Source organism: Artemia franciscana, chromosome 2 (assembly GCF_032884065.1).
Source record: "Artemia franciscana chromosome 2, ASM3288406v1, whole genome shotgun sequence".
Classification (NCBI taxonomy): Eukaryota; Metazoa; Arthropoda; class Branchiopoda; order Anostraca; family Artemiidae; genus Artemia; species Artemia franciscana.
Window position 1 is genome coordinate 28,065,100 of NC_088864.1, and position 16,975 is coordinate 28,082,074.

The 16,975-nt window shown below is 33.3% G+C and overlaps 1 protein-coding gene across 6 annotated transcripts in view; it reads left to right on the forward strand.

Annotated features, from left to right (window-relative positions):
• LOC136039593 (uncharacterized) overlaps positions 1–16,975 on the forward strand; it is a 36,231-nt gene that overhangs the window by 3,928 nt on the left and 15,328 nt on the right. For 2 of the 6 annotated variants that reach the window (XM_065723459.1, XM_065723500.1), the window contains exons 2-5: positions 9,817–9,864; positions 11,246–11,455; positions 14,145–14,328; positions 16,446–16,607. In XM_065723459.1, coding sequence (XP_065579531.1) covers positions 9,817–9,864; positions 11,246–11,455; positions 14,145–14,328; positions 16,446–16,607 — 604 coding nt within the window. The other 4 variants (XM_065723476.1, XM_065723487.1, XM_065723468.1 and 1 more) reach the window with 4 other exon arrangements.

Genomic DNA, 16,975 nt, shown 5'->3' on the forward strand with positions numbered 1-16,975 from the left:
TTACGTTTAATATGCAAGTCAAGCTTAAAACGAACAAAAATCGCTACAAACAAAAGTTTGGCTACTGGGCCATTCTGTAACTTTAAAAGTCTAAAGCCTACTGCTTGGTTGGTAGCGTATTGAAAACTTTATGTGTCTTAAACGGCCTTGGATAGAACAAATAAAACTCATTTGAATATTTGATTTATAACGATATTGGTTGCTAAAAGCTCATCAGTTCAAGGTTTTATTCACTTTATTTTTTTTTTATTTTATTTTTAATATTGTAAAAGGTACAAAAGAAAATGTTTGTAATGTAATTCGTTTTCAGTAAAGTGTCAGTTAAGCAGTGGGCTTTAAACATTTACTGTTAGAGAGGGGAGCAGTAGCCAAACTGTTTTTGTAGTGATTTTTGTTCTTTTTAAGCTTGATTTGCATATTCAGGTTAAGTTTTACTCCTTTTAAGGTTTATTTATTCATTTATATTAGAACCTGCTGTATGTTGAATTTCATTTATTTTCTAATAGGAATTCCTGGTCCGCGTGAGTTTGAATTATTATAGGAACTTGTTTTTGCTGATCTTAAGTTTAATTTGGCCTTTAATTTTCTTTGAAAAATTTCGGAAAGTTGTTTTTTAACTAATTTTTGTTCATTTTGGATTGCCAAAGTTTCAAATTTTGAACTTTCCCTATTTCAAAATCAGATTGGTTTTTCAACATCAAAGTATCAAAACTAGTATCAAAGTATCAATATCAAAGTCTTAATCTTGGAAGCATATTTATTTGGTCTTTGGACTATTTTGAACAAAATATCTATCCGGAAATTTTGACCAGATGTATTTAGGGAAAACGGATGAGGTGGGTGGCTGTTTGCCCTTTGATGACTTTGAATCTTAAAAAGGAACTATAAATTTCAATTAAAAATCAAATGAACCTTCTTCAAAGTTTGCACAACCACCCTTTCTATAAAACCTTATATACCCCCAAGGCATAAGTTATGACCTTCGCTCCTGGGCCATGGAGGGTTGTGTCAACCCCAGAGGCATTTTTATATGATTTTTGGACTAATTTGGAGAAAACGGCTATCTCTAAATTTTGATCAGATACATTTGGGAAAAAGAGAACGTGGAGTGGGGATAGTCTTCCTCCGGTCCCTTTAGACTCTTTAAAATGCACTATAGCTTCCAATTTCTGATAGAATGAGCCCTCTGGTAGGTTTGTACGACCAACCCTTTCACATAAAATGCCTTTGGAAAAAAAAAATAATAACAAAACATTGAAGTCTTATTGACTTTACTATAGACAACACTAACTTTGCCTCTGACAGACTTCAAATTTGTCTATTTTAATACTTTCCCATCAACTGATACGTCTGACAATAGACCCATTGCCCAATTTTAAACCATTCCAAAATACCCCTCAAGGGACTTAAGAAAGAAGGGGCCCTAGGAAAAAAGTACTTGAATAGGTATTTCAAATACTCAACCAGGAGTGTATCTAAATATATAACTGAGATACATGGAAATTCTAAAATACGTAGTTAAATTATATGTTATTAAATAACTTCCTTTCAATTGGTGCATATCATGCAAAACACCTTCTTTCCAATTTGAGACCCTTCCAAAATACCGAAATCGGTCCTCAAGGGTGAGGTTTAGCAACAGTTAAGTGCTTTTACAATCACTAAATGCGAGATTTTATGTTAAATCAATGACCCTTTTCTACTTTTAAAAGGGGCAAATTCTATATAGTGCTCAAGGACACACCTTTACAAAACATTATCCCTCTGTTTGGAAAAATCTCTTAAGGGATTTACCTTTGAAAACTCGTCTGTTGGTTCGTGTAAAGGAAGTTCAACTGAAACAATTCTATAAAAAAAAGCCTAGGTAAATGATTGACTAGTGACAAATCAGACCCTAATGTCTTGGCAGCCTATCACTATGAAGATGTTTACAAAAACCACAGTTTTTGGGTTTCTTTTCACAATTTAAGATATTATTTTACTGGTGTATTTGTCGTTAAATGTACAATTATTCTGAGCAACTTTTGGCCACTCCTGAGAGCTAGAATTGACGTGGTAGTTAATAATTATGAACCCTTGAAAGGAATAACCCCCTGCCAAAAATTTGTTATTAAAATCATTGGGCCTCCTTAAATTTTGTTTAGCTTTTCATAAGCTTTAACAAATTATTGGGCTAAATTCTTACGTAGTGTAAAAATTATGAATGGACTTAAATTCCAGCTTAAAAATTTCTTTAGAAATTAACTGGAACCTTCTAAAACAGGTTATCTTACAACAAAAACATATTTATGTCGGTTTCATATTGCTCCTTATCCTAAGTTACTTATACTACAGAGTTTAAATTGCCCAAATTGTTTTCAATTTGTTGTCACTAACGCTGCCATGAATTCACAATGAACTCACACTGTATTTGAATCTCTAAAACAAAGATGAAGAAACATTATCGATGATGTGTTTTTTTCCTAACAAAAGGGGAGACTTTGGAAAAAGAAATGGAATCCGTTTTTCTTATTTTGACTCCACTAGTGACGAAGACTTTGCTCTGTTGGCTTTTTTACTGAATGAAGAAAAGCAAAAGTTGAACAAGCGATCACTTTAAAGATCCCTTTTGACTATTCTGTCACTCAATTCTAAGTCTGGAGCTTTCTTCAGTTAATTAGTTTCAGTATTAGTTTTTTTTCAATAAACTGCTCTTCTGCATTAACCGATCATAGTTGAGCTATCTTTTTTGTCACATCGTCTAATGACAGTTACAAACTGTGCAACCAACTTTAGAACCGGTATATTTTTCCCATCATTGGCAAATCCGCCCGAAATCAAGTTTAAACATATAGTTGTTTTCCTCTATCATGAAGAGATGTGCTGATTTCACGTCTTTTTGAAGTATTTTCAAACATAAGTGAAGAAAGCTTGACCAAAAAGATGCCGATTTTACCATTGCGTTGTGAATGTTGCAGCTCAAGTTGAGAAAACGAACAAGGAGCATAAAGGGCTATTTGATGCTGTTTTTTATTTATCTTTTAAACTTTCGGCGAAAAACAAGCAAAATAAACTTATACCGATCTTAGATAGAAATAATATTCCATGGGCCAAAAATTAAATACGACCAAATCTACTGATATAATACGAGAATATTAAAGCAGGGATAATACACCTGATTTTAAAAAGCATAAAATTTAAGCTGCAATACCACAGCAAATGCTGTAAATATACTAGTTTGCTGATATCAGGCAATGTTCACCATAACGGCATTCAATTTAAAATTTTGCAAGCATGTAAGTCACACGAGTCACTTTCTGAAAATGTAGAGATCGCCTGTATCGTAGTGCTGTTCTTTAGTGGTATTGGTAGAACACTAGAAGTTTAACTGCTCATGCTGTTGAATCATTATTTTTAAAAAGTGGATGAAAACCAATAGATAAGGCTCTCAAGGTGCATAAAGCACAGAGGAGAGCATAAAAACAACACATGAGTCACAATAGACTATAGAACACTAGGCTGTTTAGTGTATCTTTCATGGTTTTCTTAATATAGGCTAATAGTCTTCTTAAAAAATTTGGGTGATTATACAGAGTAGTAGCTCTTCTGAAGGGGGCTTGTTGAAGTAAAAAAGAGAGGCACTGTTAGATTGCTTATTTTATGCTCTTTTTTATGATTGGAGTTGTGTTGTGACTATTCACTGCCATCCTCACTTCCTTATGGTCTCATATATATTCTTAGGGTGTATAGTCTATCAAATCAAAATCAAGCAACACAATTCTTACTTTATTATATATAGTGTATTTTAGCCTAGGCCTATTTATATTAGGCTATTCAGATTAGGTTTATCATGTTTCCTTCCATTGTCATTCACCATGACCACCCATAGGCTGAATTTTAGGGGGGTTTAATTGGTAAATTCATAGCAAACAGTATAACTGGCTTTTTATAAAGTGAATATACCACTTGACACCTTTTTTTATGCTCTTTACAAATATAATAATATGCTTTTACCGGAAATTCAGATTTAAGCACTTTTTTAGCTCTTAAAAATGAAAAATTTTCAAAAAATTATGACAGTTCATATAACTGATTTACCAATAAAGTGAACATACCTCTTGATGTCTTTTTTCATGTTCTTTACAAATATAATAATTGCTTCAATTGTAAATTCAAATTTATGCACTTTTGAGCTCTTCAGAATGATGAATTTTCAATTTGAGTATGACTTATTGCTCATTTTCTGCAAAATAATACTACATTTTCTCAGTGCCATCTTTGGTAAAATTCTTGTTAATTGACTTCTTGCTATCTCAGAAAGGGTATAGGTAAGGAAAATGAAACTCTCAGGGATGAATTTACAGACTAAAGTATGTCCTGGGAAGGTATTTTGAAGCAACTACCTCTGCTTCTTCTCCCTCTAGAGGGCCCTGACCTTTGATGACCTTTAAAAATGTATATGTTATAAAAGTGAAACCTTGCAAAATAGATCTACTGCTTAATTGAAGTACAACAAAATTGTTTTCAGCTTCATAACTTTGCTTCATTTTATTTTGTAAGGTTTTAAAGATATGCAAATACATTTCCTAAATTTTGAAAAAAAAAATGTTGATATGGCTCAAAATTCTACTCAAATAACAGGAATCACATTTTCAGAACTAAAGGCAGAGAAAAAGCAACTAGTAACTGAAAATTAAGGTAAAATGTTGTTTTGTCAAAATTTCAATAGGTGTCATATAGCCAAATTTCAGGGCCCTCTAGAGGGAGAAGGAGTAGAGGCGGGTACTTTAAAATACATTCCTGGGATATACTTTAGCCTGTAGATCCATCCCTGAAAGTTTCATTTTTCTAAACTAAACCCTTTCCAAAATAGCAAGAAGTCAATTAACTAGAATTTTACCCCATCTTTTCCATTGAAAAAATAATGTTGCACTTTCTCAGTGCTAAAATTGTTTATAACAATGTTAGTTTAGGTTAGGCTAGGTTAAAAAGCGGTTAAATTTAAATTTCCAGTAGAAGCAATTATTATATTTGTAAAGATCATAAAAAAAGGCATCAAGTGGTATATTCACTTTATACAAAAGCCAGTTATACTGTTTGCTATAAATTTACCATTTAATCTAATTGGCACTTCCAATGCTGTATAATATAAATCTCCAAACAAAAATAAACAAAATACAAGGTAGCATCATTCAACCAAGGGGGTGGGGTCTTGCACCCCCTGACCCTTCCCTTTATGGGTGCCCATTTTGTTCACATTGTTGATTCATTTAAAATGATGTAGTAAGGTGAGTTATGGTAGATTATATTGACCACCATGAAGGCCTATCATATCCTAATGGTTGCCTGTATAACAGCTAATGTGGCTTGTATTGGTGATATGTAGACAATAATATCATCTCATTTAATATGTTGATAATATTTTCAAAATTATTGAATCTCTTTGGTGGGGTCAATGATGGTTAATAAGAGCCAAAAAGCTATTTTTTTTTAATTTAGCCCTTAGGAATATTGCTGTACAAATTGGAATCACATACAGAAGATGGACACTAATAAAATATTCTGAAGATTTTCATAAGCTTGATGGCAATGTTGACAGAAAGGACAATAATGTAGCCTAGCCCCTAACTAGAAGGAATATCATTTAAAAAATATGTACAGCTTTCATCAAGTAATCATCAAAAACAAGTCCTTAGACTGAAATGAAGAAACAGCATATCAATAAGATTGGCCTTTTCTCTATATTAATTAGAAGAAAAAAGAACTTTTACACAAAAAGATTCTTGAAAAAAAGTAAAGAGCTACATTAAACCTAAGACAAGTGGAAAAGAAGTCAAATAACAATTTAAGTGTAAGACAAACATAAAATACTTTCAATGAATAAGTGAAACCCAAAATGAACAGAAATCACAGTAAGTAATGGTGTTTTTAAACTGTCAACTACAAATTGACAGTTTAATATGTAGGCAATTATATGTAGGTGTTTAATAGGTGATTAGCTAAATCCTAAAACAAGTAAAAACTAAATTGAATACCCCAGTCAAGCTTAAAACAAACAAAAATAACTACAAACAGGAGTTTGGCCGCTGTCCCTCCTGTTCCCCTAGCCATAAAAGCTCTAAGGCCAATGGCATTGTTTGTGTTGAATTTGGTACTATGTAAATTTAAAATAGCATGTTTAAAGTTTAATTATTGTAGGAACTTATTTCTGCTCATCTTAACTTTTATATGACTTTCTACTTTTCTATAGAAAACTACTTTTTTGGGAAGATTTTTTTGGCAACTAGAAAAAAAAAGAACCAGGATATCATGCATAAGCCTTATTTTTAAAATTACTGTTGTAATAATATTATTATTAGATAACTTAGGTATTTTGAATCTATGAATAAATAGTGAATTCTTTAGAAAAGGATGTCTAATATTGAATACACATGGAAAGTCTTGTTTTTATGTACAGTATATGGTCTTGTTTTAAGCACCTTTGAACTGCATTCCCCAGTTGTCTTTTGATAAGATCTTAATGTAGATAACTATATTTTATTAGAATGAGGCTATCCTAGAATTACCAACAAATCTGAATTTAAAGCTTTTGGTTGATTGACTATTCATATTGAAGAACATAATTTTCAGTAATTGACCCAAGAGCTGCTTAAAAAATGTATAAGGAGCATCAGAGGGGCTGTTCAAAGGGTGGGGGTCTAAGGTGACTAAGGAAGCTGCCTTTGGTACCATGAGGTATGCTATGGCTAGTTGCCATCAACTTATTGACCTTTCTTTTAAAAAAAGGTGACTCCATAAGTCATTTGCTATGTCACAGAAAATTTGTTAGGGGAGGTGGCCAGGTCATTAGTGGTAAATCACTAAATTTAATGTTAAATCCCAACTTAATAAACCTTTCTTTCAAAGTGGAGTCACTACTGTTAAGGATTAGTATGTACAGAACTATTTTACCATAATTACGCCTTATTATGGCAATATTAGCTTTGTATCAATAGATAACCTCAATTACTTATATGTTTCTACTTATTCTGTAGATAACTCCCTATCTACTAATGTTATTCTAGATAACAGGTGAATTTGGATTGAGTTCAATTTATGATAATTTACTGGGGTCAAATAAAGTAAATCTCACCTCACTTAAGAGCTATGACCTCTGTCCACCTGATTTGTCAGATAAATCTAATGAACTGGAACCAAAAAGGTCAAGGAGATTTGCTTCCACTGTTGCATTGAAAAAAATAAGAGCAATAAACTATATCTAATTAGTTGGTATAAATTTTGTTTGTTTTTATTGATGTCTTTTAGTTTTACTGCTGATGATGAACACTGTATATGTGTTTGAAATATCCAGTTAAAATTTTTTATATCTATTCACTGTCAATCAAAAGGTTTCATCCCTATTTTGAACAGTTATACTTACTGTAGATATAGATGAAAACCATGAAATTAATTTTGAACAGGAGTAACAATTTCTTGTCTTGCTAATTTTAAACCCTTCTGCCAAAATATTTTTTCTTATGTTTGACCTGAAAGGTTTTTTCTTTTTTAAATACAAGAGTATCATTTTGGAAAAGCCTGCAATACATTTACATCATTTTGTACCAGTTAAAAAAAATAATAGAAGGGGAGAATGACAGCTCTTTGCCACTTCAGAAAGCTGTTTAGCTATATTATTGAACTTTTTAAGAATATATATTTAGCCTCATGTTATATATTTTGGTCACCATAATCATAAAATAAAAATAAAAGAAATATCAACTAGATACTTTTTCTAGCGTTTGCTGATGATGACAATCTATATATATATAAATAAGTTGTCTGTGTGTGTGTGTGTTGAGTGACGTCATGTTTGTGTGTCAACTGACGTCATTATAAGGATTGAGCTGTATGCGTCATGAAGTTGTTTGTTGACTGACGTCATGTTTGTCAACTGATGAAATTACATACCAGGACACAAATGACGACCGGGACACAGGGAATATAAATGACGACCGGTAACCTCAAAGAGTAATTACAGACTTGGACCCCCAGACACAAATCACGACCAGGACACAGGGAATATAAATGACGACTGGGACACAGGGACACAACTACAACTAGGACGCCAGGGGCACAGGCGGGATATATAAATGACGACCAGGACACAGGGATTGTTTGAATAGAAATTACAGACCGGGACACAGGGAATATAAATGACAACCAGGACACTCAAAGAGAAATTACAAACTGGGACACCAGGACAAAAATGACGACCGGGACACAGGGAATATAAATAACGACCGGGACACAGGGACACATCATTAGAATAATGAGGTATAGATCTGAATACAGATTGTTTTTCCCATGGACAATTATATGTTGCATGTTCAAGAGTCAGTAAACCTGACAATCTATTTATATGCACAGACAATGGGACAGCAAAGAATGTTGTATATTTGCATGTTTTACGTAGTTGAAAACATATATATATATATATATATATATATATATATATATATATATATATATATATATATATATATATATATATATATATATATATATATATATCTATTTCTATTCACAGGTGGGACACAGGGACACAACTACAATGGCGCGTAACTAATATGGCGCATAACGACTGACGCGCGTGGGGGGGGGGCTTGGGGGGCGCGAAGTGCCCCACCAACTAGGTGTTGGGGTGGCGCGAAGCGCTCAAGGGCAATCATTAGAATCATGAGGTATAGATCTGAATACGGATTGTTTTTCCCATGGACAATTATATGTTGCATGTTCAAGAGTCGGTAAACCTGACAATCTTTTTATTTGCACAGACAATGGGACAGTGAAGAATGTTGTATATTCGCAAGTTTTACGTAGTTAAAAACATATATATGTATATCTATCTGTATTCACAGGTGGGACACAGGGACACAACTACAATGGCCGCGAAGCGCCCCCACCAACTAGGTGTTGGGGTGGCGCGAAGTGCCACGCCAACAGCTAGTTGAATATAAAACAAAAATATCCTGTTGGTGAATGTTTTTAGTTAGATTGGCCTTTTCATAGTTGAGATGTGTTGTATAATCCCAAGTCTAATAAAGCTGTATCTGAGCCATTGGTTCCCTTAGTTGAGTATAATTCAATGTTTCATTTGCATTAGGAACCAAGAGCCTAGATAAAGAATGTTAGCGGTGCTTTTAAAACTGTCTAATACCATTGAGCATTTTCGTGTTTCTTTGAATTTTTAAGTTAAGCTTTTTTCATGTATTGCTGATTTATTTCTTGATAATTTGATATTCATTTTCAATTTATGTGTGCAGAAATTAGCTTTTTCTAACATTCTAGACTTCTTTTATGACATTACAGAAAAGCAGTGCAAAAGACTCTACTAAAAATCATAGCAGAATTTTGCTTTTATGAACCTTCAAGATTTTAGAAATATTGCTAATGTAAAAATTATGGTCTAAAAAGACCATATTTGTTACACTAACAATCAAATTTGTTTGTTTTAAATAGTAATTATCTTAAATGTAATGGTCAGTATGGATTTTTATTGAATTTTGTAACTGAAGTTGTGCTGCAATGTAATCCATTATAGCCAAAAAAAACAACAAAAAAACAACCAAAACTAAAGAAAAGTAGACCTACTTCCAATTATTATCACAAAGTCTCAGTTTGGAGCTGCTCCAACAATTTTTCTATTATTACCATCATGATTCTTGAATATTTTTTTATCCTTTCACCCTTGGCAACCAATGTACCATTTAAATTTACCTTTTTTATATTTTTTTTTATCCTTTCATCCCTGGCAGGCAATGTACCATTTAAATGTACTTACATATTTTTTTTGTTTAGAGCAGAAGGACTAGCAATGAATCTGAGATGTGTACCTTGGAGCACTTAGTGAGTATTTTGTTGTATCTTTTTTAGCTCCACAAACAGTATATGTGCGCAAATTTTGAATACTTGACATCCTATTGGCATGTATAATATTTTTGTTAATTACTTGTGTGCAGGAAATGAAACTTGCACATAAAAGATAATACCATTTTTGAAGACATTGAAAAAAAATGGAAGCATCAAAACTAAGGCTCACTTAAAAGAGAATTTTTGCCTATGAATAATTGATTTTCGTGGGAAGTTATGGCAAGTGATATAATTTTGATGCATGTAACTTCTGTTATTACTTTTTAAACTGATCCACAGCAATTGAGTAGACAAATAGGCTTTATAGGATTATGTCTATCATAAACTTTGTTTCTTTCTTTTGCATTTTACTATAACAAGGTTGTTAAATGGAAATTAACCAAGATTTAAGTGCTCTTGTTTTCTCATATGAAACGTCAAATTGGGCTGATATTGGACAATCCTGATATTTAATGCTTCAAGACAAAGATATTAGTAATCCTAAAGATTGGCATCGAATTCAATTAGTACAGAACACGCATTTAGCGAAGTAACGTACTTTCCTGCTTTGTGAGAGAGCTCTCAAGCTGCTGCTTTTAAAAACTTGTTCAAACTAAAAGCTCATTGGGTTTCAATGTTGCTTTGTGAAAATTTACTTTTAAGTAGTTTTTATCCTTTATCCTTTGGCACAAGTTTTTACTTACTCCACTTCTATTCAACTGGAAGTGAATATTTGTCCAAATCTTGCACAAACAACCAAATTCTGTCAAAACTGTTTGTTCGTCAGTTGAAAGAATCTTAAAAGAATGGTAGCTATCAAGGTGTACATTCGGTTTAAGCTGCTAATGGGAAAGCTGGAATGTGGAAGATTAATAGCCTAAAACAGCCACACTACAATGTATCAGCAATTCTTTGTGTATTTGGGGGTTAGATTAGGGCAAAACTAATATCACAGCTTCATAATGCATGTGACTACCAGGCTGCCAATCAATATTGTTCTTCCAGAAAATCATATGATGTTTTTTATAGTTGTAGTATAGTAATCAATGAATATCAAGCGTGCAGTTGGGTATGCATTATTTTTATAATACCAATAGCATTGGAGTGTACAACTCCATCCATAAAGTGACAGCAGTAAGCTATATACAGTATACTTCCGACTGTGAATACTTCACTCTGCTAGCAGTATTAGAGTAGATATGATACAATACTTTCAATAAAATGGTACTTATAAAATTATGGATTATGATATTTAGGGCTGGTATATTTAAGGATTGATATAGTTAACTTTTTTACGAGTTTGAATAAGTAAGCCTGTCAACGTAATTTTATGGTAGTTTTTTCTCTATTATAATAATCCTATTTATATGACTCATAGCAAAGAATTCCAACTAGTTAAAGAAAACCTTCTGTCTGATGATTACGAGAAACGTCGCATTGGATTAGATTTGATATCAGCATGGAGGGCAAGGGCTTCTGTACTTCCAGCCGGAGCTGAAACATCATCATATCTTGTTGCTGCATTAGATATGGACGTTGCAGAATATGGTGATTTGGCCAAAATGTCAGTTGCAACAGCTATAGTTAGGTGGGCTATATATTTCTTTTGATACTTTAAACGTCGTGAGATTGAGTTTTACTGTTAGCTGATGTGTTCCCCTCAGATTAGTAATGCTTAGTCAAGTTTGTGGTGGCTTGCCCGGGTGTTTCTTGAATTGTTGTTTGACTGAAGCACAAACCAGTGAATTGTTTGTTGCTATATTGTGAAAATATGTTTGGGAAAAAAGGGGTTTATCAAAATTGGGCTGCTACAGATTGGTTTAGTGTGATTAAATCATGATAATAGTTTCAAAAAATGTGGCCATGAATAATGCAAATTACCAGTGTTTTAAATACAATCGCTCTGAAGAAACTATTTTTACCAGTCGTCTCCTAGACTACGCCCGTACTGTCCAGACATTTTGTTGCAGGAATGTTTTGTCATCTCATTTATGTCTCAATTTATGGCCATTTTATTTATTTTTTTGATCATGGTTAGAGCAATAGCTTTATTACGAAAATAAATTTTTGGGAATCGGAGGTTGTGCAGCAGTGGTGCATAAGCAAGAAGTCATGATCCTTCAATGTATTATTTTTTTTCCTGGCCACTTAATATGGAATGAGTGGTCTTATAAATTCTGAGGCTCATTTAATTTGACATTGAAAGTTCTAGTGCTCTTTTTAAGAGCAAAAGTGAATGAAGAGCAACCAGGTACCCTTCCTTGCCCTTTTTGCTTCCTACTCCGCCCCCTGGCAATCCCCAGAGTTCCAATTAAAATTTTGAAATGGCTATTTGATTCAAAATAGTCGGAAAGCCCAATGAACATATCTATGTGAAGGAAATGACCTTTCACAGATCATGGAAGGAGGGCCATGAATAATGCAAATTACCAGTGTTTTAAATACAAGTCTTATAGTGGAAAAGCTCTGAGTGTGCGATTGGCTTGAAACTTTCAGTGCCCCCTTTGGGCCAATAGAATTTTCGTCCCTGATCAATTTGAAACTTACTGCCGTAAGGCCTTGAGACAAGGGAAACCTAATGTACAAATAAATTCTAGAGGAAGTTCGACGTGTTTGGAGAAAAATGGATGTGGGAGGGGGAAAAATTGCCCTCCAATTTTTGGGTAACTTAAAAAGGGCACTAGAAGTCCTGATCTGTGTACAAATAAGCTATTTTACAATTTTCTAGGATAATTGGTTCGATACGATTACCCCTGGGGAAAGCAAAAGACAAAAAATAACAACGAACAAGCACGCATCTGTGATCTTTCTTCTGGTGAAAAAAAATTCAAGATTTCATATTTTTTATAAATAAGAGCTTTAAACCTAGTGTTCTCTGACATGTTGGATCTGACGGTGTGATTAAGATAGCTTGACTTTTAGGGAGTGTTTTTCCCCTTTTTCAAAAATCAGGCACATTTTCTAAGGCTCGTAGCTTTTGATGGCTAACATTAAAATCAATGAATTTTATATATTTGAAACCAGCATAAAAAACAATTCTTTTAACGTGTCTTTGTTATCAAAATTCTGTTTTTTAGAGTTTTGGTTGCTATTGGGTCTAGTTGCTCCTTAATTACAATTCGTTACCACGAACTTTTTGACTATACTGAGTATTTTCGACAACATTTTTCGACAAGATACGCTCTATACTTCGCTTGTAATTTTAGTATACCAAGTTGAATTTGATTTACCCCCTGAAATTTCGAAAATCTCTCCAGCATCCTCGTGAAGGCGTGTTAAAACCTTTGCATGTATTAATGTTTAGAATCGTCCCCTAAATCTAAACGGACATATACCGCAAACAATCCTTAAAAAAGGCTTGATTTTCTTGGCATATTGCCTTGTCAGGGTGAATATAACATCTTGTATATGCAGGGTCTGGTAGGGACCTCTAAAGCCTAAGGCCCTAATGGCTAAGCCCCAATATGAAAGTAATTTTTGATCAGAATTTTTGTGTAAAAATCTACAGTTTAGGGTGGTACCTTGTTAAAACATTGACTTTTTATGTACGGTTCTACAGACCACTATGCTGGCAATGGGAGGATTAGAGGAATTTGACTTCCCTATGATCAGTCCATGGCGAGTGCACAGTTGTGGTTTGAAAATGCACTGTTTCTTGTTTTTTTGGCCCCTCATAAAGACTGCTCTGATGCCGCTTGTATTGTTGTATTCTTGTTTATTGGGTTAGATTAAAAATGTATTGAAGGTCTTGATTATTATTTGTTGATTTTTTATTGTTTTTTGTTAATGATGACAACTTGCCAATGCTACAAACTAAGGAAAGAAGCCAAATAAATCACCTTGTTAATTTCGAAAATTTTCCATTTCTAATCATCGTCTTTTCAAATTGTTGGCTGCATCCCTGTCACCTGTTGATTTTAGAACAGAAATAGATTCTTTAGCAACTATTCAAGTCATAGGGCATTCACTTAGAGGTTAAAAAGTGACATAAAAAATAAATAAATAAATGACGTGTGCAAAAAGAAAACGTTGGTAAAAGAAAAAAAAACGGTTTTTGCTTAATCACCATTCTACCCACTAAAGCTTCAAAAAAATTGCTATATGTATCTTTTTTTATATTTGGAGATAGTGATGACGTTGCAGAAAAGAGATCATCTTAACACTTAGCACTTATTTTTAAGAAATAGAACAGCTTTTGAAACAGTTTCAACTGAAATTTTCTTCTCCAGTTTTTTTCTACCACTGAATTATATACTTGAAACTATATTTACTTTTAGATTTATTAATCTTGTTACGCATCTTGGACAAACTGGTCCATATCATCAAGTCTTAGCAGATGTGGCAACATCAATGAATGTACCAGATTGGATTGTTGGTCTGCGTCACGATATCACCCATGGTCATATGCCAAGTTTGGAATCTCTTATCGCGGGAGCTAAGGAAGCAATGATATGGTTAAAAGTACATATCTTAATAAAAAATAATTGTATACCGCTTGTTGTATTTCTTTGTTATCGGTAACTTTTTTTTGCGTTAAAATCGTGAAACGAAAACAACAGGATTAACATTCGAACATTTGAAATCAACATAACTTCATTTTTGGGTTTGAATCAGTGCTTGTTCTCGATCCTATCAAATTTTCATTGATTAATTGAACAAAACATTGTTCAATAAAAAATTGTTTAAAAGAAAAGAAAACTGCGACCAATCCTGTTTCGACACAGATTCTATTTTTGAAAACAAAATATCATATGCAAAAAATTGGACTATGCAAGAATTTGGACTGGAAAGTTTCAGTTTAATGATTTTTCTGCTTTTTGATATAAATTTAAGTCTCGTATTTAATGCTTGACGTGAGATTTATAATCCGTAAGTTCAAAAATCCTCGGACAAAAATTGGCGTGCAGATTGAAATCCAGTATGAAAAGTATGGTGATCATATTCTGTTTTGCTCAGGACCCTATGTTCTAGATTTAGCCTCGTATTTGTAATTTGAATTAAAAAACAATTAATTTTAATTTTGGTGGATATCAAACACCATTTGTGCAATGCATTCTTATCCTTTTTTACTTTAGATTTTCGTATTATAATACAGGCTTATAATAAAAATGCTCAGAAACCCTTGAACACAAACCATGGTGGAAATCAGATGTCAATTGTGAAAAATGTAGGCGACATACTCTTTTTTCTTTTATTAACTTCAGACACCCTTTTATACCAACTTTGGTGTAAAAAACAATATTTGTCAATTATGTACTAACTGTATTTTAATTTTTGGTTATACTGCTATATTATCCTCGTAATCAAAAAGCCCACAATAAAAGCTACAATGGGAATTTTATCCCATTTTTGTGATGTCCTAAATAGCAAATGTAGACTCGTACCTATGATTCGCAACTGGAAAACCAATAAACAAGACATTTTGTGGAAAACCAAACACCATTCGTGAAAATCGTTAAGTGTGTGCTTACTGTTTTTGTTTATTAACTTTATATATAATATCAGCCATGATTTGTTATTTGCAAGCTTACAAATCCTTTTAGAGAATGTGTATTGGAAATTGGGAGACATTTTTTTTTATACATGTAGGCCACATAACGTTTTGACTTAGTAAAAATTCCGCACAAGGGCCCGCTTTAGGCCCTCCAATTTTACAGTCTATGTATCCTTGGATAACTCAGATTCCAAGAAGGTGTAACGTGTCTACTTTATATTGGCTATCGCCGCCCTTGTTCCTCTCATTGATGAAAATGTATAAAAAGCAAAATTAAAATCCACTGGAGTATGTCATTGTAAATGTGGAAAGGGTTTGTGTTAGATCAGTCTAAAGATTAATCGCAGCTTCTTTTTTTTTTTTTTTTTTTGTTAGTATGACAGTCGCATTTCCATGCAAGCTATGCCTTTTATGCGTAGCTCATTTATTATCTTGTATGCCTCTCTTTTATAAACAGTTCTTTACTAGGGTGCCCTTAAGGGGGAAACAATGATTTTTATAAATTAACTATTCTTACATTGTTTAGGCAACATGAAGTGGTGAAGTAACTCTCGGTTGGCATCGCCAACAAAAGTATTTCAGAAGTAACACTACATCTTGGAAAAATGTGAAAAATCTGTTCAGAATTTCTCTCTTTCTCCTCTCTCTCTCTCTCTCTCTCCTCTCTCCTCTCTCCTCTCTTCTCTCTTCTCTCTTCTCTCTCTCTCTCTCTCTCTCTCTCTCTCTCTCTCTCTCTCTCTCTCTCTCTCTCTCTCTCTCTCTCTCTCTCTCTCTCTCTCTCTCTCTCTCTCTCTCTCTCTCTCTCTCTCTCTCTCTCTCTCTCTCTCCTCTCTCTCTTAGAAAAGTAAAATGTTTTGCTTTTACTTAGGCACCTCCACTTGACATTCAATAGAGGTAAACCAAAGCGCCGTGCAAAGTATAGAAATTAGGGTAACATAGTCTTGAGGGATTTTAGTTGCATGATTTTATTTAATTCGAGGAATACGCTACAGTCTTTGAAATTTAATTTATTCATACTATTCATTTTTCACCCCTTATTTCAATTTTTTCTTAGCAAACTATATGTTGTTAATTTTTATTGCAGTCAAATTACTGGGAAATTGAAGAAACTAGAGTTCGTGACTGGGTTTTTGTCAAAGAGTTTTCAAAAAAGAGGAAACGGAAGAAACAATCAGAAAGAACATGGAAGAACTTCAAAGCTTTCTATGATCTACATGAAAGTATTGATTTATATTTCTTTTTAATTGTAAGTGGACTTTCTTCTGACTTAATTCTACCCTTTTCACCTACCACAAAGGTATTACAGCTTTTGATTAATTCCAAGCAACTAAAGCATGAAGTGTATTAAATGATGGACTTTAATTATAGATTTAGGCAGGCCTCAGTCTTTGGGAATGATCTGGTATTAAAAATTCTTCTTGAAGGAAAGGGTTCAAAAACACAAAAATTGGTTTTTTAGGCTTACATTCTTCAAATTTAGCTTGGGTAGTCTTCATACGAGCCTCAACAGGAGATTATTCAGCTCCTTTCCCCCCTGTGTGCGCAGCCATGTCCTTAACTTATTATCTTACCTTAAATCAGAGATATCTAGTGTTTTCGATATTTCATAGAGTG